Source organism: Cherax quadricarinatus, chromosome 13 (assembly GCF_038502225.1).
Source record: "Cherax quadricarinatus isolate ZL_2023a chromosome 13, ASM3850222v1, whole genome shotgun sequence".
In the NCBI taxonomy this organism is placed as follows: Eukaryota; Metazoa; Arthropoda; class Malacostraca; order Decapoda; family Parastacidae; genus Cherax; species Cherax quadricarinatus.
In genome coordinates, this window is record NC_091304.1 from 24,667,201 (window position 1) to 24,690,137 (window position 22,937).

The 22,937-nt window shown below is 39.0% G+C and overlaps 1 protein-coding gene across 2 annotated transcripts in view; it reads right to left on the minus strand.

The window, feature by feature from the left end:
• Positions 1 to 4,145: 4,145 nt before the first annotated feature.
• The window catches only part of LOC128688709 (myoneurin), a 70,029-nt gene continuing 51,237 nt past the window's right edge, over positions 4,146 to 22,937 (minus strand). For both annotated transcript variants that reach the window (XM_070084595.1, XM_053776697.2), the window contains exons 5-6: positions 5,829 to 6,075; positions 4,146 to 5,264 (exon numbers count right to left, since the gene is read on the minus strand). In XM_070084595.1, the coding sequence (XP_069940696.1) occupies positions 4,203 to 5,264; positions 5,829 to 6,075 (1,309 nt within the window). In that variant the 3' untranslated portion in view covers positions 4,146 to 4,202. The remainder of the gene's footprint in view (positions 5,265 to 5,828; positions 6,076 to 22,937) is intronic.

A 22,937-nucleotide genomic window follows, 5' to 3' on the forward strand; every position in this document is an offset into this window, starting at 1 on the left:
CAATAGTGATAGGAGTAGTATCGATATGCGAAAGGAGAGAAAGATCATGAGCTTGGATAGCATTCTGGACAGTAGCGATGCATGTACCACTCTTGAGAGCATGAAATATCTCTACCAGCATGGCATAGGAGTGCTTTGCCAATACTATGGTCGGAAAGATAGGCAATAGAAGAAGTCGGTCTTAAAGTAAAGAATTTAGTCCACTGTGTGGTCCGAAACTGAGTGTGGAGAGGAAGTGCATGATGTGTTGGTCTTTTCCGAGTAGAATGGGAAGGTAATGAAGTAACATCATCAGGAGATTGTCATTGGCGTTTAGAAGTGGGACTAGAGTTGGTCTGACGAGGGACGGGCTGGCGATTTGAAAACTGCTGCACCGTAGAGGGAGAGGCCGGAAGCATAGCCAAAGGAGGGTGGAGGTCAGACAAATCGGAAGAGTCAGTCGAGATCCAGGTACCTGAAGCTGGTGATGAAACAGCACCAGCAAGAGGTACAGGGGCATCAGGAGTGTCCAAAGAGTGGTCAAAAAATGAGGCAGGGTCAGAACAGGGTGCGGTATCAGTGAGGGGCCTGGGGGTAGCAGGTTCATGGATTAGAGCTTCCATGGTTAGGTTGCTTCTTTCTTTTTGTTTTTAAGAAAAAAAAAGAAGAAAATAAAATAAAAACAAAAAAGAAAAAGGGGGAATGGGGAGGAATTGTTCCTAGGAGGAATGAAAGGGCTGGAAATCACCCTCCATGCCCAAGAGGACCTCAACACCGCTAGTAGTGCAGATGCGGCATGGAACCCGTGCCATACCCTGCCCCTCATGCCAGGAAACCGGCAATCCAGGATAGCAACCTCACATCTGCCGATCTAACTCGGTGGACAAAAGAGAGGGCGGCCGGATATCCGCCATAAAGCACACCTCCTTTGGCCACCACCCCCGGAATCTGAAAGGCGGCCTCCAGAGATACACCCGTTGCCCGAAAGACACCCAAAGCCAACCCCCCGGAAAACCGGAGACAGAACGAGATATCCCCAGGCGATCCAGATTCCATAGCAAACTACACCACCGCTAAGAACCTCAACAGAATGGGATTGACCCCGCTACCCTTCCCCCTACCTATGAACCAGTAGGCCTGTGGGAAGAATCCCAAAGGCCAAAAAGAGGAAGGGAATAAGGGAGGGACAGGGGGAAGGAGGAGGAGGAAAGGAAAAAGGGAGGATGGGATAGGGGAAGGGGGGATTGAGGGGTAATTAGGTTCAGTCTGAGGAAGGAGACCAACAGGTCTAATTCCTCAGACCAAGAGTCTCTTCACCACGCCAAGGAGCCCCCCTTGAAGAGGCCCTGATTTCAAACTGATATAACATGTAACCTTATTGTAATAATCTTTCACAGTTAGTAGCTTCAGATGCAGGATTTTATTCAGTTTCATGTGGTATAGGGTAGCATTAAAGGCACTCAGTGTGCACCCCTCTGTTTGCTCGGCAAACATCAATGCAATAGTCCAGTTCGGTCCAGACACTCTGCAGCATATCTGGTGTTATCATGTGAACTGCTTCAGTGATCTAAATTTTCAGCTCCAGGGTTGCAGGTAGTGGCGCTCCGTAAACTGTGCTCTTCACGTACCCCCAAAGAAAGAAGTCACAAACAGTTAGGTCTGGTGACCTCGCAGGCCACTTGCAGAGGAGTGTTTTTATGGATACCCTGTATTACCCTCTATTACAGAGAAGCAATAAACCCATGGGTATCATACAGAGCTGGAGAATAGGGGCAACTGGGTCTAATCCAAGAAAATGAAGAAAAGGCCCATGTCCTCAAGTCAAGGCACTCAATTTGCCTGATTACACTGCTCATAAATACCTTAACTGGAGGGAGAATGCCGGCGAATCTTTAATAATAATAATAATAATAATAATAATAATAATAATAATAATAATAATAATAATAATAATAATAATAATGGAGAAAATTATATTTGAGCTGAAAACTGTTTTTATAAATGTTACCATTTTGCTGTAAAAAATGTGCAACTGGTAAAACAAAATCTGTGGACACACTGAATAAACAGTCCAACTAAGTCCTGAATATTTTGAAATGTCTGTACAGTGGAACCCCGGTTTTCAAACTTAATCGGTTCCAGAAGGTCGTTCTAAACCTGAAATGTGTGAAAACTGAATCAATATTTCTCATAAGAAATAATGTAAATACAATTAATCCGTTTCAACCGCCCAAAAATATTAACAAAAAATAATTTTTTTAAAGATTAACTACAGTGTTGCAGCTCTTCAGTAGTTAGCTCTTCCCTGTAGTCATCCACTAACTCTTCAACATTCATTACTGACCTTAAAATATTGGAAGTCTTAATGTAGGGCGAGAGGTGAGGAGTACTGTTTTGTAGGAAGCCACTGTGTCTTGACTTTTTTTGGGTTATCCTAGGTTCTCTACACATATGCTGCGATGATAATCTATGTAACTGTATTTGTGTGTATACCTGAATAAACTTACTAAGTAGCTGGTAGATGTAGGTAGCCTGGGCTACATACATACACCTACCTACATAGCTACACGATATTTAATACGGCCCAGAGCCATATTATTACCATCAACATACTTTGTTCACTGAGATTATTCGTTTCTAACAACTACCTATAGATGCCATCATAAACAAGGGGAGAAGTAATGAATAATTGATGCCAAGAATTGTAAAGATAAGCCAGACGCAGATTCATAAAGTTTTCTCTAATGCTCGATGAGAGAAAAAGAGAAAACATAATGTTTTCCCTCCACTATCACCCTTCAATGGCATATAAACACTGCATGTTTATACTAAGCTATATAATATATTTCTTGTATATTTTGAAGAAAATATCATAGATGGATTAATGGAAAGATCTATATTAACATAAAATAAGACATTTAAATGCTTGGGCTGTAAATGCAGCAGCGAGGAGGCAGTTGGAGGCAGTGGAGATGTCCTGTCTAAGGGCAATGTGTGGTGTAAATATTATGCAGAAAATTCAGAGTGTGGAAATTAGGAGAAGGTGTGGAGTTAATAATAGTATTAGTCAGAGGGCTGAAGAGGGGTTGTTGAGGTGGTTTGGTCATTTAGAGAGAATGGATCAAAGTAGAATGACATGGAGAGTATAAATCTGTAGGGGAAGGAAGGCGGGGTAGAGGTCGTTCTCGAAAAGGTTGGAAGGGAGGAATAAGGGAGGCTTTGTGGGCGAGGGGCTTGGACTTCCAGCAGGCGTGCGTGAGCGTGTTCGATAGGAGTGAATGGAGACGAATGGTATTTGGGACCTGATGAGCTGTTGGAGTGTGAGCAGGGTAATATTTAGTGAAAGGATTTAGGGAAACCAGTTATGTTTATATAGCCGGACTTGAGTCCTGGAAATGGGAAGTACAATGCCTGCGCTCTAAAGGAGGGGTTTGGGATATTGGCAGTTTAGAGGGATATGTTGTGTATCGTTATACGTATATGCTTCTAAACTGTTGTGTTCTGAGCACCTCTGCAAAAACAGTGATTATGTGTGAGTGAGGTGAAAGTGTTGAATGATGATGAAAGTATTTTCTTTTTGGGGATTTTCTTTCTTTTTGGGTCACCCTGCCTCGTTGGGAGACGGCCAACTTGTTAAAAAAAAAAAAACACATAGCATATAAACATTGCATGTTTATACTATGTTATGTAATGTATTTATATAATTTTGAAGAAAATATCACAGATGGATTAATGAAAATGTCTATATTAACATAAAACAAGATATTTAATGTGCCCAAGAGTGAGTCACGAATGTATGAATGGCCCAGGCAGACGTGTCTGATATGAATGATTTCCGGATCAAGGTCCGATATCTGGAGGAAAATTTTGTACAAAAAACGATTCTAAAACCGAATTGTCCGATAACTAGCGCGTGCGACAACCAGGGTTCCACTGTATTAGTAATGGCACTTGATGAAGGTAATATAGGCAGTGCTCATAGTTTTTAACTTTGAGAGTGAGTGTTAAGAGCTGCATATTAGTTTAATATACACTCAGTAGTCTAAAAAAAATTTACACTGATACCAGAAAACTTGCCAAGTATTAGCTACTTGTACACATTCCCAGAACCAATATTAAGAAAAAAAATACAGTTTTGCTAACTCTAGGTAATAAAATTTCAGTCATTAGAATTTAATACAATATCAAGAAATATCATAGATAAAATGGGAAAATAAAGTAGCTTAGTCTGTTACATTATCTAACATAAATTCCAAAATGTTTAGGGATTCCATACAATGCTCTTGTTTATCATTCTTTTTTTGTAAAGCATGTTGATCCATTAAACTCAAACTTGACCTCTGGCTTGTAGTAGTAGCTATATCTGCAGAAGGGGCCATAACCTCCAATACAACACTATCTTCAGACCTTGAAAAAGTACAATTATCAGAGTAGGCCATTGACTCAACATGGTTACTGGTGACTAAATCCAGATCCCCTTGATCCTGAACTGAATTACTAACTGACAATCTTAATTTATGATCTGGAGTAATAAGATTATTCTGAAGAGAAGTCATTCTATTTCCCGTTTCTAACTGCTGTGGCCCACTCATATCTGAGGAATCTGATTTGCCTAATAGAATACCATGTTCTACTAAGAATCTTGAGGGAAAACTATCTGCAATTTCATTAACAGCTTGATGCTTCACTGACTGCTGTGTATGACTCTCTAAGGTTGGGATATCCTGTAGCTCTACAATATCTGGTGAAGTAACAAGAACTGAAAACGTTTCTTGTTCATTAGATATACCTGTATGACCACTAAGGTGAGAGTCACCAACCTGACTGGTAGTCTGATAATCGACTTCGCTTTCAATAGTAGCATTAGATATTATATTAGATTTTCCTGTTTCTTGGTCTAATTTATTTAAATTTGGCATATTTGATTCCTGCACCATGGATGTAAAATCTGATCCATTTGTGGACTTTTTTATGCTATCAAGTCCTGACAATGTATCTAAAGATGGCTTCTGAACTATACTACCATCACTATTTACTGCAGATGTTGATGTGCATAATAGTTTAGAAAGAGGATTTGAAGAAACAGTATGGCGACTAAGGTTGTGTTTTTTGGCAAGGTGGTCCCTTAACTTGTCAGGGCGTGTAGTTCTAAAGTTGCACTGCAATTTTGACACTATTGTGCATGTAAGTAAGTTGGAGGCAGGTGCATGAAGTCGCATATGACGCCGCATATTCTTCGCATGGGAGAAAGAGTGGCCACATACTTCACACTGATGCACCTTAGTCTGAAGTAGAAAATTAAATATGAGATATAAATTGCCAATTTAGTATAAATAATTTCACGACTGTTCTATACAGACATTTTCCTGCCCCCACATTTCGTGATACTCTTCAAACATATATTCTTTTAAGCTGTCATTTACCTCAGTTTGGCCATCCTCTACATGAACCTATAGCTATTCTTATCCAATAAACCCCTAATGGGAGGTTCCTTGATGCTGGTGAGGGGCTCTTGATCTAGGGAATTGGACCTGTGCTCCAGTTCCCTGAATTGAGCCTGAATATCTTCCATCCCCCTCCCCACAGGTGCTGTATAATCCTACAGGTTTAGTGCTTCCCCTTGATTATAATAATAATTTTCCAATAAAGAATAATAATAAATACAATGCTTATCATGTTTTTCTCATACTGCCAAGTAAAGAATCATAGTGTGGAACCAATTTTCAGCTATTTAAAAGTAACAATGCTAATTCAAATTATGTTTCACATTAAACTTTTAAAAATTGCACAGTATAGGATTGCTTATTAATATCAGTTAATGTTTAAGAAAATATAGAGTAAAGACAAACCTTAGAGTGTGTAGCAAGATGATCATTGAGGTGAGTCTTGCGGCTGGAGGTGAAGGCACATCCTGGGTGAGGACAAGGAAATGCTCTCCCAGAGTGTTGCACTAAATGAGCTTTGAAGCTACTCACATACTTGGAGGAAAAACCACAAATGTCACACAGCAGGCGACTAGTGGGGCTGTGTGTGTACGAGTGAGCCTGGAGGGCATGACGCCATTTGAATCCTCTCCCGCATTCATTGCACACAAACCTAAAAGTGGGGGAATGGGAATCTCCTGTATAGTTGTTAATTATAACTGCAATATAATGTCAATAAATTTTTTGTCACTTTGTGTTTAACCCTTTCAGGGTCCAAGGCCCAAATCTGGAGTCACGCACCAGTGTCCAAGAATTTTCAAAAAAAAATTTTGTTATTTTTTCTTATGAAATCGTAGAGAATCTTTTTGTGAAGGTAATAAAACAAAAAGTACGAAATTTGGTGGAAAATTGACGAAATTATGCTCTCGCGAATTTTGATGTGTCAGCGATATTTACGAATCGGCGATTTTGCCGACTTTGACTCCCATTTTAGGCCAATTACATTATTCCAATCAACCAAATTCTTAGCTATTTCACTAGTATTACTTCTATTCTATCGATTGAACACAAGAAATCGCCAAGTCAACTGTTTCAACTACAAAATAAAGTGATCGGAAATTGTTAATTTGGCCAATTTAACACAAAGTTCAAAATATTCCAATTTCAAAATAGGGTCCAGAATGAACAATGTAGGCATTCCTGGCACTAAACTAACATTTCCTCTGTTCATTAGTTATGTTTTGAGGCTTTACAAATAAATTCCATTTTGATTTTTTATTCACATAATGAATTTTTATTCACACCAAAAAATAGAAGATTTACTGTTATGCAATACTGTAATAATTGTATAAATATCATCACCACATTTGTGAATGTATATTAGACCCACCAGCTGACGTGTATTAGACGTGTGAGGTCGTTTGTTTACTCTTGAATATCGGCAAAAATTTAACATTTCCGCTACTTTGAGCTCAGTTTCAAGCCATTTCCAATGCTAAAACCAATCAAAATCATCTCTATTTCTGTAATATGTCTTCCATTCTATCAAATGAGACCAAGAAATCGCAAATACAACTATAAAAAATATACGAAAAAACACTGCAAATTTGCTGTTTTAATCGAAAAATCATGATTTCATTTTTTTTCTCTCATTATACACAGTGTGCTGCAGGATCTGTTTTATGTGGTGCACACATACCACATAGATGTATTCTCTCATATCTAGGCCCAAATGTACCACTCACAGTTTATCAGAGTGAGCTGAGCTCATGGCGTAGATCTACGGTTTGGACCCTGAATGTAAAGCCGTAGATCTACAGGACGGACCCTGAAAGGGTTAACTATAGTATTGTACTGTACCTTCTTTTTTTTTTTTCAACAAGTTGGCCATCTCCCACTGAGGCAGGGTGATGCAAAAAGAAAGAAAATCCCCAAAAACATTTTTTTTTTATTAACACATCGGCTGATTCCCACCAAGGCAGGGTGGCCCGAAAAAGAAAAACTTTCATCATTATTCACTCCATCACTGTCGTGCCAGAGGGGTGCTTTACACTACAGTTAAAAAACTGCAACATTAACACCCCTCCTTCAGAGTGTAGACACTGTACTTCCCATCTCCATGACTCAAGTCCGGCCTGCTGGTTTCCCTGAATCCCTTCATGAATGTTACTTTGCTCACACTCGAAAAGCACATCAAGTATTAAAAACCATTTGTCTCCATTCACTCCTATCAAATACGCTCATGCACGCTTGCTGGAAGTCAAGCCCCTCGCACACAAAACCTCCTTTACACACTCCCTCCAACCCTTCCTAGGCCGATCCCTACCCCGCCTTCCATCCACTACAGATTTATACACTCTCGAAGTCATTCTGTTTTGTTCCATTCTCTCTACATGTCCAAACCACCTCAACAACCCCTCCTCAGCCCTCTGGATAATAGTTTTGGTAATCCCACACCTTCTCCTAATTTCCGAACTACAAATTCTCTGCATTATATTCACACCACATATTGCCCTCAGACATGACACTACAGATTTATAGTTGGTACAACTATACTCTCATACATTCCCCTCTTTGCTTTCACGGACAAAGTTCTTTGTCTCCACAGACTCCTAAGTGCACCACTCACCCTTTTCCCCTCATCAATTCTGTGATTCACCTCATCCTTCATAGACCCATCTGCTGACACATCCACTCCTAAATATCTGAATACAATCACCTCCTCCATACTCTCTCCTTCCAATCTGATATCCAGTCTTTCGTCACCTAATCTTTTTCTTATCCTCATCACCTTACTCTTTCCTATATTCAACACTTTCACCTCACTCATACATAATCACTGTCTTTGCAGAGGCACCCAAATGCAATAGTTTAGAAGCATAAATAAAGATATATAACATATCCCTCCAAACTGCCAATATCCCAAACCCCTCCTTTAAAGTGCAGGCATTGTACTTCCCATTTCCAGTACTAAAGTCCATCTACATAAAAATAACCGGTTTCCCTGAATACCTTCACTCAATATTACCCTGCTCACATTCCAACAGCTTGTCAGGTCCCAAAAACCATTCGTCTCCACTCCTAACACGTTCATGCATGCTTCTTTTGTCTCTACATATACCTCAATGCACCACTCACCTTTTTTCCTTCATTAATTCTATGGTTAACCTCATCCTTCATAAACCCATCCATTGACACGTCAATTCCCAAATATCTGAAAACATTCACTTCTTCCATACTCCCTCTTTCTAGTGTGATCTCCAATTTTAATCTAAATCATTTCATACCCACATCACCTTACTCTTAGCTATGTTCACTTTCAACTTTCTACCTTTGCACACCCTCCCAAACTCATCCACTAGCCTTTGCAACTTTTCTTTAGAATCTCCCATAAGCATAGTATCATCAGCAAAAAGTAATTGTGTCAACTCCCATTTTGTACTTGATTCCTCAAAATTTAATCCCACCCGTCTCCCCAACACCCAAGCATTTACCTCCTTCACAACCCCATCTATAAATATATTAAACAACCATGGTGACATTACACATCCCTGTCTAAGACCTACTTTTACCAGGAAATAATCTTTCTCTCCTACACACCCTAACCTGAGTCTCACTATCCTTATAAAAAACTTTACAGCATTTAGTAACTTACTACCTATTCCATACACTTGCAACATCTGCCACATTGCTCCCCTATCCATTCTGTCATATGCCTTTTCTAAATCCATAAATGCAATGAAAACTTCCTTACCTTTATCTAAATACTGTTCATATATATGCTTCAATGTAAACACTTGATCTACACATCCCCTACCCACTCTAAAGCCTCCCTGCTCATGTGCAATCCTACTCTCTGTCTCACCTCTAATTTTTTTTTTTTCAACAAACCAGCCGTATCCCACCGAGGCAGGGTGGCCCAAAAAGAAAAACAAAAGTTACTCCTTTTAAATTTAGTAATTTGTACAGGAGGAGGGGTTACTAGCCCCTTGCTCCCGGCATTTTAGTCGCCTCTTACAACACGCATGGCTTACGGAGGAAGAATTCTGTTCCACTTCCCCATGGAGATAAGAGGAAATAAACAAGAACTATAAATAATATACATGTAGAAGAAAACCCAGATGGGTGTGTATATACATGCTTGTACATGTGTAGTGTGACCTAAGTGTAAGCAGAAGTAACAAGACGTACCTGAAATCTTGCATGTTTATGAGACAGAAAAAAGACACCAGCAATCCTACCATCATGTAAAACAATTACAGGTTTCCGTTTTACACTCACTTGTCAGGACAGTAGTACAGTGGACCCCCGGTTAACGATTTTAATCCGTGCAAGAGGGGTAATTGTTATGCGAAATAATCGTTATGTGAATGAATTTTCCCCATAAGAAATAATGGAAATAAAATTAATCCGTGCAAGACACCCAAAAGTATGAAAAAAAAAATTTTTTACCACATGAAATATTAATTTTAATACACACAAACTGAAAAAGGCATGCACACTTACATGACACTTACTTTTATTGAAGATCTGGTGATGATTGATGGGATGGGAGGAGGGGAGAGCATTATCTTCTTACTGTTTAGAAGGGGAATCCCCTTCCATTACGACTTGAGGTAGCAAGTCCTTTTCCGGGGTTACTTCCCTTCTTCTTTTAATGCCACTAGGACCAGCTTGAGAGTCACTGGACCTCTGTCGCACAACAAATCTGTCCATAGAGCTCTGTACCTCCCGTTCCTTTACGATTTGTCTAAAATGGGCCACAACATTGTCATTGAAATAGTCACCAGCACGGCTTGCAACAGCTGTGTCAGGGTGATTTTCATCCATAAAGGTTTGCAGTTCAACCCACTGTGCACACATTTCCTTAATCTTTGAAGTAGGCACAATGGATTCCACAACTGGCATAGGCTTCTCAGGGTTAGCCCCAAACCCTTCAAAATCTTTCTTAATTTCCATACTAATTCTCACCCTTTTTACCACAGGGTTGGCACTAGAAGCTTTCTTGGGGCCCATGGTCACTTATTTTCCACAAACAGCACCGAAAACACTGTAATAATACAAAATATTCCGAGTGTATGCTTGGATGTTACCACTGAGGCTGGCTGGTAAACAATGGGACGGGCGGCACATGTGAGGCTGGCTGAGGGCACATTGGACGCGTCTCGGACGAAAATCGGTGAGCGGGTTTTTAATCGGTATGCGCGGCAAAAATTTTGCGATAAAAGTAAGCGGTATGCGGAAAAATCGCTATGTGATGCCATCGTTATGCGGGGGTCCACTGTACCTCCCTGGGCGGTTGCTGTCTACCAACCTACTACCTAGGTCACCTCTAATTCTCTCAATAATAACCCTACCGCACACTTTTCCTGGTATACTTCGTAAAAATTATAGGGGAATAAATTTACTAAATAGTATTAGAATACCATGTTCTACTAAGAATCTTGAGGAAAAACTACGTATCTGCAATTTCATTAACAGCTTGCTGTTAGGGTAAGGTGATGAGGGTATCAAGTGATTTAGATAAAGAAAAATTGGATATCCATCCAGCGGATGGATGTATGAAGGATGAGGTTAACCATAGAACTGATGAAGGAAAAAAGGCGAGTGTTGCACTGAGGTATATGTGAAGACAAAAAAACATTATCTATGGAGGTAAAGAAGGGAATGTATGAAAGTATAGTGGTACCAACACTCTTATATGGGTGTGAAACTTGGGTTGTAAATGCGGCAGCGAGGAGGCGGTGGAGATGTCCTGTCTAAGGGCAATGTGTGGTGTAAATATTATGCAGAGAATTCGGTGTGTTGAAATTAGGAAAAGGTATGGAGTTAATAAAAGTATCAGTCAGAGGGCTGAAGAGGGGTTGTTGAGGTGGTTTGGTCATTTAGAGAGAATGGATCAAAGTAGAATGGCATGGAGAGCATATAAATCTGTAGGGGAAGGAAGGTGGGGTAGAGGTCGTCCTCGAAAAGGTTGGAGGGAGGGGGTAAAGGAGGTTTTTTGGGCAAGGGGCTTGGACTTCCAGCAAGCATGCATGAGCGTGTTAGATAGGAGTGAATGGAGACGAAATGATATTTGGGACCTGACGAGCTGTTGGAGTGTCAGCAGGGTAATACTTAGTGAAGCGATTCAAGGAAACCAGTTATTTTTATATAGCCGGACTTTAGTACTGGAAATGGGAAGTACAATGCCTGCACTTTAACCCTTAAACTGTCCAAACGTAGATCTACATTTTTTCAACATTTGAAAGTGTGTAAAACAAGCAGATCTTTTTTTTTTTTTTTTTACATTTGAAAACGTGTAAAAACTTTGATCTACTTTTTTTTTATTTGAAAATATGTAAAAAAACGTAAATCTACTTTTGGAGCACTACGCATGTGAACGTAGATCTGCTTGGACAATTTAAGGGTTAAAGGAGGGGTTTGGGATATATTGGCAGTTTGGAGGGATATGTTTATCTTTATATGCATAAGCTTCTAAACTGTTGTGTTCCGGGCACCTCTGCAAAAACAGTGATTATGTATGAGTGAGGTGAAAGTGTTGAATGATGATGAAAGTATTTTCTTTTTGGAGATTTTCTTTCTTTTTTGGGTCACCCTGCCTCGGTGGGAGACGGCCAACTTGTTAAAAAAAAAAAAAACAGAAGTTTACTCTTTTGTCCCCCTTCCCTTTATATAAAGGAACTATACATACTCTCTGCCAATCCCTAGGTACCTTCCCCTCTTTTATACATTTATTAAACAAAAATACCAACCACTCCAACACTATATCCCTATCCGCTTTTAACATTTTTGTCATGATACCATCAGTTCCAGCTGCTTTACCCACTTTCATCCTATATAATGACTCACGCACCTCCCCCACACTCACATCCTGCTCTATTTCACTCCTAAAAGATGATATACCTCCCTGACCATTGCATGAAATTACCACCTCCCCTTCTTCATCGACATTTAACCCTTTGAGGGTCGACAGGCCCTCTCCGAAACTCGTTCTCAGGGTCGGCCAAATTTAAAAAAAAAAAAATTATTTTCTCTTATGAAAAGATAGAGAATCTTTTCCCGATCATAAAGACACCAAAAGTTTGAAATTTGATAGAAAACTTACGGAATTATGCTCTCGCAAAGTTAGTGGTCTCGGCGATGTTTACGCATCGGCGATTTTGCCCACTTTGAGCCCCATTTTCGGCCAATTTCACTGTACTAGTCGACAAAAAACATGAATATTTCGCTAGAACTCCATTTTTTCTATCGAATGGGTGCAAGAAACCACTCATTTATGAAAGTCAACTATCCAGTACAGTGGTCAGAATTTAGCAATTTTGCCAATTTCACACAAATTTCAAAAGATGCCAATTTCCGAATAGGGTCCAGAATAAACAAGAAAGACATTCCTGGCACTAAAATGACATTTCCTCTAGTCATTAGTCATGTCTCAAGGCCCCTCTTATATTCTTTTGCTTTCCACTTTGAATTTTTATTTTCACAAAAAATATAAGATTTACTGTTATGCAGACTACTGCATTAGTGTAAAAAATGGTATAAATATTATTGGTGCACTTGTGAAAGAATATTAGACTCACCAGTTGACGTGTATTGCACGCTTGGCACGATTTGTTTACTTTTGAAGTTTGGTAAAAATCGAACATTTCTGCTACTTTGAGCTCAATTTCAAGGCACCTTTCTTTGTAAAACCAGTCAAAATCATCTCAATTTCTGTAATATGTCTTCCATTCTATAAAATGATACCAAGAAAACTAGAATATAACAATAAATACCATACGAAAATACACTGCAAAGTCGCTGATTTATTAAAAAAAAATGGTCAAAGTTTTTTTTTTCTCATTATGCACTGTGTGCTGCAGGATTTTTTTTAGACTGTGCACACTGACCACATAGACCCATTCTTTCATATGAAGGCCTACCAGCTTTCTCCCACTAGATTTGAGGGCGCTAGAATTTATGAGTACTAGTACGTCAAAAACCCCTACGCGTAAGACGTACTAGTACGACGAAAACCCTCAAAGGGTTAAGAGTTCCTCAAAATATTCCCGCCATCTACCCAATACCTCCAGCTCCCCATCTACTAACTCCCCTACTCTGTTTTTAACTGACAAATCCAGTCGTTCCCTAAGCTTTCTTAACTTGTTTAACTCACTCAAAGATTTTTTCTTATTTTCATAAAAATTTCTTGACAGTGCCTCTCCCGCTCCATCATCTGCTCTCTTTTTGCACTCTCTCACCACTATCTTCACCTTCCTTTTACTCTCCATATACTCTGCTCTTCTTATAACACTTCTGCTTTTTAAAAACGTATCATAAGCTACCTTTTTTTTCCTTTATCACACCCTTTACTTCATCATTCCACCAATCACTCTTCTTTCCTCCTGCACCCACCCTCCTATAGCCACAAATTTCTGCCCCACATTCTAATATACTGCATTTTTAAAACTATTCCAACCCTCTTCAACCCCCCCCCCCAGCCACTACTCATACTTGCACTAGCCCACCTTTATGCCAATAGTTGCTTATATCTCACCCTAACTTCCTCATCCCTTAGTTTATACACTTTCACCTCTCTCTTACTTGCTGTTGTCATTTTCCTTTTGTCCCATCTACCTCTTACTCTAACTGTAGCTAAAACTAAATAATGATTTGATATATCATTTGCCCCCTCTATAAATGTGTACATCCTGAAGCCTACCCATCAACCTTTTATCAACCAATACATAATCCAACAAACTACTTTCATTAAGTGCTATATCATACTTTGTATACTTATTTATCCTCTTTTTCATAAAATATGTATTACTTATTACCAAACCTCTTTCTACACATAGCTCAATTAAAGGCTCCCCATTTATATTTACCCCTGGTACCCCAAATTTATGTACTCCACAATATTTTTACCTATTTTAGCATTGAGATCCTTAACCACAAGTACTCTCTCACGTGGTTCAAAACTCCTCATGCATTCACTCAACATTTCCCAAAATCTCTCTCTCTCTACACTTCTTTCTTCTCCAGGTGCATAAACACTTACTGTAACCCACTTTTCACATCCAACCCTTATTTTACTCCACATAATCCTTGAATTTATTCACTTACATTCCCTCTTTTCCTGCCATAACTTATCCTTCAGCATTATTGCTACTCCTTCTTTAGCTCTACTTCTATTTGAAACCCCTGACCTAATCGCATTTATTTCTCCTCAATGAAACTCTCCCACCCCTTCCGCTTTGTTTCACTTAAAATCAGGACATCCAGCTTCTTCTCATTCATATCATCCACAATCATCTCTTTCTTATCATTGGCACAACAACAAATAACAACAAAGGGGCCCATAACATTTACAAAAGAAATATATATACATGATGACCTCACTACTTATTTATTTATTTATTTTTATTTGGACATGATACATAGTTGTACAAAGAAATATAGTGATTGGGTGTACATGCCAAAAGCCCCTTGTTTGCAGAGCATTATGGGCAGGCTTAAAATTAACTTAAGATTAACTAAGCAATGATATATTCAGTGGTAAAAATTACAGTAAACAAATTACAACATGAAGTATAAATGAGTATTTCAAGTAAGAAGCATTAAAGTTGTACAAATTTGTAGTATAACAATGTATAATATAATCTAATCAAATTCAATAAAATCAATGATTTGTAGTGCAGAAACAGGTCATATGGTCATTAGATGAGTTACTGTGCATTCAAGAGAATGGAGTATTCTATTAGGTAATGGAATTACAAAAAAAAAAACATAGTTTGATAGGGTCACAGGTTATATATTTATGAGAAACAACAGTTATTCAGCATTTATTTAGTTGTGGATGAGTAAGTGGTTTTTAAGAAGAGTCTTGAATTGATAAACAGACAGTGTTTCTTTTATATTCACAGGTAATGAATTCCAGATTTTTGGGCCTTTTATGTGCACTGAGTTTTTACGTAGTGTGAGATGGACACGGGGAACATCATAGAGTGATCTGTGCTTTGTGTTATGGTCTTGTGTTCTGTTGAGGTTGGTAAGAAGTTTGAGGGGAGGGTTTATATCCGAGTTTAGTGTCCTATGTATGTAGTAGGCACAATAATAAGTATGGATGTTTTGTACGGTGAGCAAGTTTAGAGTTTTGAATATTGGTGGAGTATGCTGCCTGGAGTGGGAATTTGTTATCATTCTGACTGCAGCCTTTTGTTGAGTAATTAATGGTTTGAGATGATTTATTGTTGTTGAGCCCCATGCACAAATTCCATAGGTGAGATAGGGGTAAATGAGTGAGTGATATAGGTCTGGGAGGGCTGTTTGTGGAACATAGTACCATATCTTCAATAGTATGCCTACGGTCTTTGGAAATTTTCTTGGAAATTTGTTGTACATATGTTTGAAATTTGAGTCTATTATCAAGGTGGATTCCTAAGAATTTTCCCTCCGTGAGCTTTGTGATAGGTGATCCGTTTATCATTATGTTAAGAGGAACATCTTTAGTTCTGTTCCCAAACTGAATGAAGTAGGTTTTGTTAATATTGAGAGTAAGTTTGTTAATCATCATCCAGGTAGACATTTTCTGTAATTCGGTATTTACAGTATTGGCTAGTATGACTGAGCTTGCGTGAGAGAAGAGGTATGTAGTGTCATCTGCAAATAGTGTGGGTCTGAGTAGTTGCGATGCATTTGGTAGGTCGTTTATGTAAATGAGAAAGAGAAGAGGGCCAAGGACACTTCCCTGTGGGACACCAACTGTAATTGGCTGTGTGGAAGTTTGCTCCATTTTTGTACACATATTGGTTTCTGTTGCTGAGGTATGACTTTAGGTAGTTGAGGGAGTGCCCTCTTATACCATAGTGTGATAATTTTATGTGCAACAAAACATGGTATCAAAAGCTTTACGTAAATCAATGAAGATCCCCAATGGGACTTCTTTTTTCTCGAGTGCAGTGTATATTTGTGAAAGCATGTATATAATAGCATCTTTGTATTTTTATTAGGTCTGAACCCAAACTGACTGGGGTTGAATATGTTATGGGAGATGAGGTAGGAATAGATTCGCTTATGAATTAATTTTTCAAAGATTTTAGAGAGAGGGTGCAAGTTGGATATTGGCCTATAGTTATTCAAATCTGCTTGATTTCCTCCTTTATGTATCAGGGTGACCCTCGCTATTTTGAGAACTGTAGGGAAGGTAGAGGATTCGATGGATTCATTAGTGTTGCAATGATTGGTGACAGTACTTGTGAAGCCTTTTTGTGTATAAAGGGTGGTAAGGTATTTAAATCCTGTCTTGTTCTTTAGTGTGTTGATAATAAGGGAGACTTCTGTTGGGTTAGTCGGAGCTAGGAACAGTGTGTTCGGGTAGGTGCCAGTGAGGTAGTCATTGGGTGGGGTATTTGAGCTTGGGATTTTACCCACAAGGTTTTTTCCTGTGGTGAAGAAGAAAACATTGAGTCTGTTTGCTGTTTCAGTTGGTGGGAGTAGGGGTTCATCTGGTTTTGTTAGTTTGATTGTTCTGTTTCCTGATATCTTTTTTGTTCCTAGAATTTCAGATAGGGTTTTCCAGATCTTTTTTATATCACCTTTTAAGTTGGATAATCTGTTCTCCTAATATAATTTTTTTGCCCTTTTTATCAGGCTGGTTAGGACTGATGAGTAATGTTTTGTTTGGTCTCTGGTTATGTGACCCATTCTGTACTGTTTTTCATATAGGTGCTTTATATTTATGGATTTGAGGATGCTGGGTGTTAGCTAGGGACTGTTCAGTCTCTTAGTTGTGATCTGTTTAGTTTTTTTAGGGCAGTGCTTGTTACAGAGGTATTGGGTCTTTTTTAGAAAATTATTAATACATTCATCTATCTATACAGAATTCTAGCTCAGTTTGCCAGTCGATGTTTGTCACTGCTGTTGTGAAATTATTAATGGCTGCCTCATTATGAAGTCTGAAGGTAACTTTAGTAGTGTCTTGGGTAATTTACCTAGATTGGTTATGAGAAAGGTAGGGTAGTGGTCTATGGTATTATCTGTGGTTATGCCTGATTTTAACCCTTTCAGGGTTTCCAATGTACAGTGGACCCCCGTATACCGTTGGCATTACATAACGTTAAATCCGCATACCGATACATTTTAGCGCTAAGATTTTGCCTCACATACCGCTAAAAAACCCGCTCAATGCTGTTCGTCCGAGATGCGTCTAATGTGCGGCCTGAGCCAGCCTCACATGTTCCGCCGGTGGCATTGTTTACCAGCCAGCCTCCGCGGTAACATCCAAGCATACAATCGGAACATTTCGTATTATTACAGTGTTTTTGGTGATTTTATCTGCAAAATAAGTGACCATGGGCCCCAAGAAAGCTTCTAGTGCCAACCCTACAGCAATAAGGGTGAGAATTACTATAGAGATGAAGAAAGAGATCATTGATAAGTATAAAAGTGGAGTGCGTGTCTCCGAGCTGGCCAGGTTGTATAATAAACCCCAATCAACCATCGCTACTATTGTGGGCAACAAAACGGCAATCAAGGAAGCTGTTCTTGCCAAAGGTTCAACTGTGCTTTTGAAACAGAGATCGCAAGTGATGGAAGATGTTGAGAGACTCTTATTGGTATGGATAAATGAAAAACAGATAGCAGGAGATAGCATCTCTCAAGTGATCATAAGTGAAAAGGCTAGGAAGTTGCATGAGGATTTAATTAAAAAAATGCCTGCAACTAGTGATGATGTGAGTGAATTTAAGGCCAGCAAAGGTTGGTTTGAGAGATTTAAGAAGCGTAGTGGCATACATAGTGTGATAAGGCATGGTGAGGCTGCCAGTTCAGACCACAAAGCAACTGAAAAATATGTGCAGGAATTCAAGGAGTACATAGACAGTGAAGGACTGAAACCTGAACAAGTGTTTAATTGTGATGAAACAGGCCTGTTTTGGAAGAAAATGCCAAGCAGGACCTACATTACTCAGGAGGAAAAGGCACTCCCAGGACATAAGCCTATGAAAGACAGGCTTACTCTGTTGATGTGTTCCAATGCTAGTGGTGATTGCAAAGTGAAGCCTTTATTAGTGTATCACTCAGAAACTCCCAGAGCGTTCAGGCAAAAGAATATCCTCAAGGCTAATTTGTGTGTGCTGTGGAGGGCAAACAGTAAGGCATGGGTCACTACGGACTTTTTCTATGACTGGTTACACCCTGCATTTGCCCCCAATGTGAAAGATAACCTAACTGAAAAGAAATTAGACCTTAAGTGCCTCCTGGTGTTAGACAATGCCCCTGGTCATCCTACAGACGTGGCAGGGCGACTTTATGGGGACATGAGCTTCATTAAGGTGAAGCTTTTGCCTCCTAATACCACTCCTCTCCTGCAGCCCATGGACCAGCAGGTTATTGCAAACTTCAAAAAACTGTACACAAAAGCTCTGTTTGAAAGGTGCTTTGTAGTGACCTCAGAAACTCAATTGACTCTAAGAGAGTTTTGGAGAGAGCACTTTAATATCCTCAATTGTGTAAACCTTATAGGTAAGGCTTGGGAGGGAGTGACTAAGAGGACCTTGAACTCTGCTTGGAAGAAACTGTGGCCAGAATGTGTAGACAAAAGGGATTTTGAAGGGTTTCAGGCTAACCCTGAGAGGAGTATGCCAGTTGAGGAATCCATTGTGGCATTGGGAAAGTCCTTGGGGTTGGAGGTTAGTGGGGATGATGTGGAAGAGTTGGTGGAGGAGGACAATGAAGAACTAACCACTGATGAGCTGCTAGATCAACTTCAGCAGCAAGTGGCCAGACCTGAGGAAACTGGTTCGGAGGAGGGGAGAGAGAAATTGAAGAAGTTGCCTACTTCAAAGATTAAGGAAATGTGTGGAACGTGGCTTAAAGTGCAAACCTTTTTTGATGACAATCACCCTAACACAGCTATTGCAAGCCGTGCTGGTGACTATTACACTGACACTGTTGTGAAACACTTTAGGGAAGTCATAAAGGAATGAGAGGTACAGGCCACTATGGACAGATATGTTGTGCGACAGAAGTCCAGTGACTCTGAAGCTGGTCCTAGTGGCATTAAAAGAAGAAGGGAAGTAACCCCAGAAAAGGACTTGACACCTCAAGTCTTAATGGAAGGGGATTCCCCTTCTAAACACTAAGACTCTCTCCTCCTCCCATCCCATCAATCATCACCAGATCTTCAATAAAGGTAAGTGTCATGTAACTGTGCATGCCTTTTTCAGTTTGTGTGTATTAAAATTATTATTTCATGTGGTAAAAATTTTTTTTTCCATACTTTGGGGTGTCTTGCACGGATTAATTTGATTTCCATTATTTCTTATGGGGAAAATTCATTCGCATAACGATAATTTCGCATAACAATGAGCTCTCAGGAACAGATTAATATCGTTATGCGGGGGTCCACTGTACTAGTATGGCTTATGCACAAGGGTTATTGACGTACTAGAACGCCTAAATTCTAGCACCTTCAAATCTAGTGAGAGAAAACTGGTAGGCTTACATATGAAAAAATGGGTCTATGTGGTTAGTGTGCACAGTATAAAAAAAATCCTGCAGCACACATTGCATAATGAGAAAAAAAAAACTACAACCATGTTTTTGGTTTAAAACAGCAACTTTGTTCTGTATTTTCAAATGGTATTTATGGTTGTATTCTAATTTTCCTGGTCTCATTTTATAGAAAGGAAGACATATTACAGAAATTGAGATAACTTTGATTGGTTTCATAATGAAAAGTACCTTGAAATTGAGCTCAAAGTAGCAGAAATGTTCGATTTTTACTAAATTTCAAAAGTAAACAAATCATGCCAAGCGTCCAATACACATCAACTGGCGAGTCTAATATTCTTTCAAAAGTGCATTGATATTATTTATACCATTTCTACATCATTTTTACACTAATGTAAATCTTCTATTTTTTGTGAGATGTAAGAGGGGCTTGGGTCCGTGACTAATGGACAGAGAAAATGTTATTTTAGTGCCAGGAATGTCTGTCTTCCTTATTCTGGACCCTATTTGGAAATTGGCATCTTCTGAAATTTGTGTGAAATTGGCAAAATTGCCAATTTCTGGCCACTTTATTGGATAGTTGAAATTGGTAAATGGGCGGTTTCTTGTACTCATTCGATAGAAAAATGGAGTTCTAGAAAAATAGATATGATTTTTGTCGACTAGTACACTGAAATTGGCCGAAAACAGGGCTCAAAGTGGGCGAAACCGCCGATGCGTCAACATCGTCGAGACCACTAACTTCGCGAGAGCATAATTCCCTAAGTTTTCCATCAAATTTCATACTTTTGGTGTCATTATGATTGGGAAAAGATTATCATTTCATGAGAAAAAATAATTTTTTTTTTTTCCAAAAAATTTTCAACCCTGAGAACGAGTTTAGGAGAGGGCCTCTCTACCCTGAAAGGGTTAAAGGGGATATGGTGTTGGTCCAGATGTGGTCTAATAGGGAAACACTCGTCTCTGTTATTCTTGTAGGTTTTGTTACTGTTGGTAGCAACAAGCAGTTACTCAGTGTTTGTGAAATCAGTTACATGTGGGTCCTGGTCTTGCAGGAGATTTATATTGAAGTCTTCTGAGAGTAGTAAGTGATTTTTATTCATGTGTTCATCAGTTATCATACTTCCTAGGTTTTCACTATAACGGTTAATATTTGACTGTGGTACACTGTAGATGTTTATCACTGAGAGGTTTTTGTAGGTACAGTGGAACCTCTACTTGCGAGTGTGTCCACATGCGAGTTTTTCCAAATACGAGCAGTTGATGGGTCGATTTTTTGCTTCCACACGCGATCAAAATTTCCACAAGCGAGCAGACCTCAAGGCAGGTTCCTTGACACTGGTGAGGGGCTCTTGCTCTTGATCTCGGGAATTGTATCTCATTTGTTTGTTTGACTATCTTATTGAAACTTCGGCAATGTATGATGGAAAGATGCTTCTTAACATATACCAAAAATGAAAAAAATCTAAGCATAAATAATGGAGTTCACTTCTCAGCAATTAACCACCCCTTAGCGGTAAATTCGAATGGTTTTTGTTTTATTCTCGTTTTTTTTGTGTGTGTGTCATTTGATAGAATGGAAGATATATTACAGAAACAGATATCATTTTGATTGCTTTTACGACGAAAAGTGCCTTGAAATTGAGTTCAACCTAGGAGAAATGGTCCATTGCTTGGCTGTTTCAGAGTAAACAAATGACGTCACTGTCCATTCCAATATGTAGTCGTGAATGGGTTGACATTATTTATACAATTATTGCAATAAGGAATAACAGTAAATCTTATATTTTTTGGTGTGAATAAAAATTACAAATTATTTATATAATAATAATAATAATAATAATAATAACAATAATATGTATATGTATAATAATAATAAGAATAATAATAATATGTATAATAATATAATACAATAATAATATAATATGTATAATAATAATACATATATAATAATAATGTACTACATATAATAATTATAATAATAGACGGCTTCAAAAAGTCGTCACTAGATGGCAATGTTTACCACAACAAACAGGGAGCGGTTGTGGCTGCCTCCACCTGTTACATAATGACATATTTTATTCATTCTAGAGTATATATCACGTTTCTATGTTATTTACATTGTTTGTTATGTCATATTAGATGAACTGTGATATATAAATAAGCAGTATAGAAGATATTAACGAAATTATTCATGAAGTATTTTGCTAGGTCTTCAGACAAGCTCTTGTCCACCGCCAACACCTCCCATACCACTACAAGAATTTTTTTTTTTCAACAAGTTGGCAGTCTCCCACCGAGGCAGGGTGACCCAAAAAGAAAGAAAATCCCCAAAAAAGAAAATACTTTCATCATCATTCAACACTTTCGCCTCACTCACACATAATCACTGTTTTTGCAGAGGTGCTCAGAACACAACAGTTTAGAAGCATATATGCATAAAGATACACAACATATCCCTCCAAACTGCTAATATCCCAAAACCCCTCTTTTAGAGTGAAGGCATTGCACTTCCCATTTCCAAGACTCAAGTCCGGCTATATAAAAATAACCGGTTTCCCTGAATCCCTTCACTAAATATTATCCTGCTCACACTCCAACAGATCGTCAGGTCCCAAATACCATTCGTCTCCATTCACTCCTATTGAACACGCTCATACACGCCAGCTGGAAGTAGTAGGTTGGTAGACAGCAACCACCCAGGGAGGTACTACCGTCCTGCCAAGTGAGTGTAAAACGAAAGCCTGTAATCGTTTTGCATGATGCTAGGATTGCTGGTGTCTTTTGTCTGTCTCATAAATATGCAAGATTACAGGTATGTCTTGCTACTTCTACTTACACTTAGGTCACACTACACATACAGTAGGGCCCCGCTTTACGGCGTTCCCCTAAAACGGTCATTTCAAATTATGACCAAAACTCGCTATACGGCTCCCCCCACCTGACTTTCTAATACGGTCACTGCACCCCACCCGGTTTGTTTACATTCTCTGTGAGATCCGTAAGCATAAAGTTTCTCCATTATGTCTGGAAACTCCA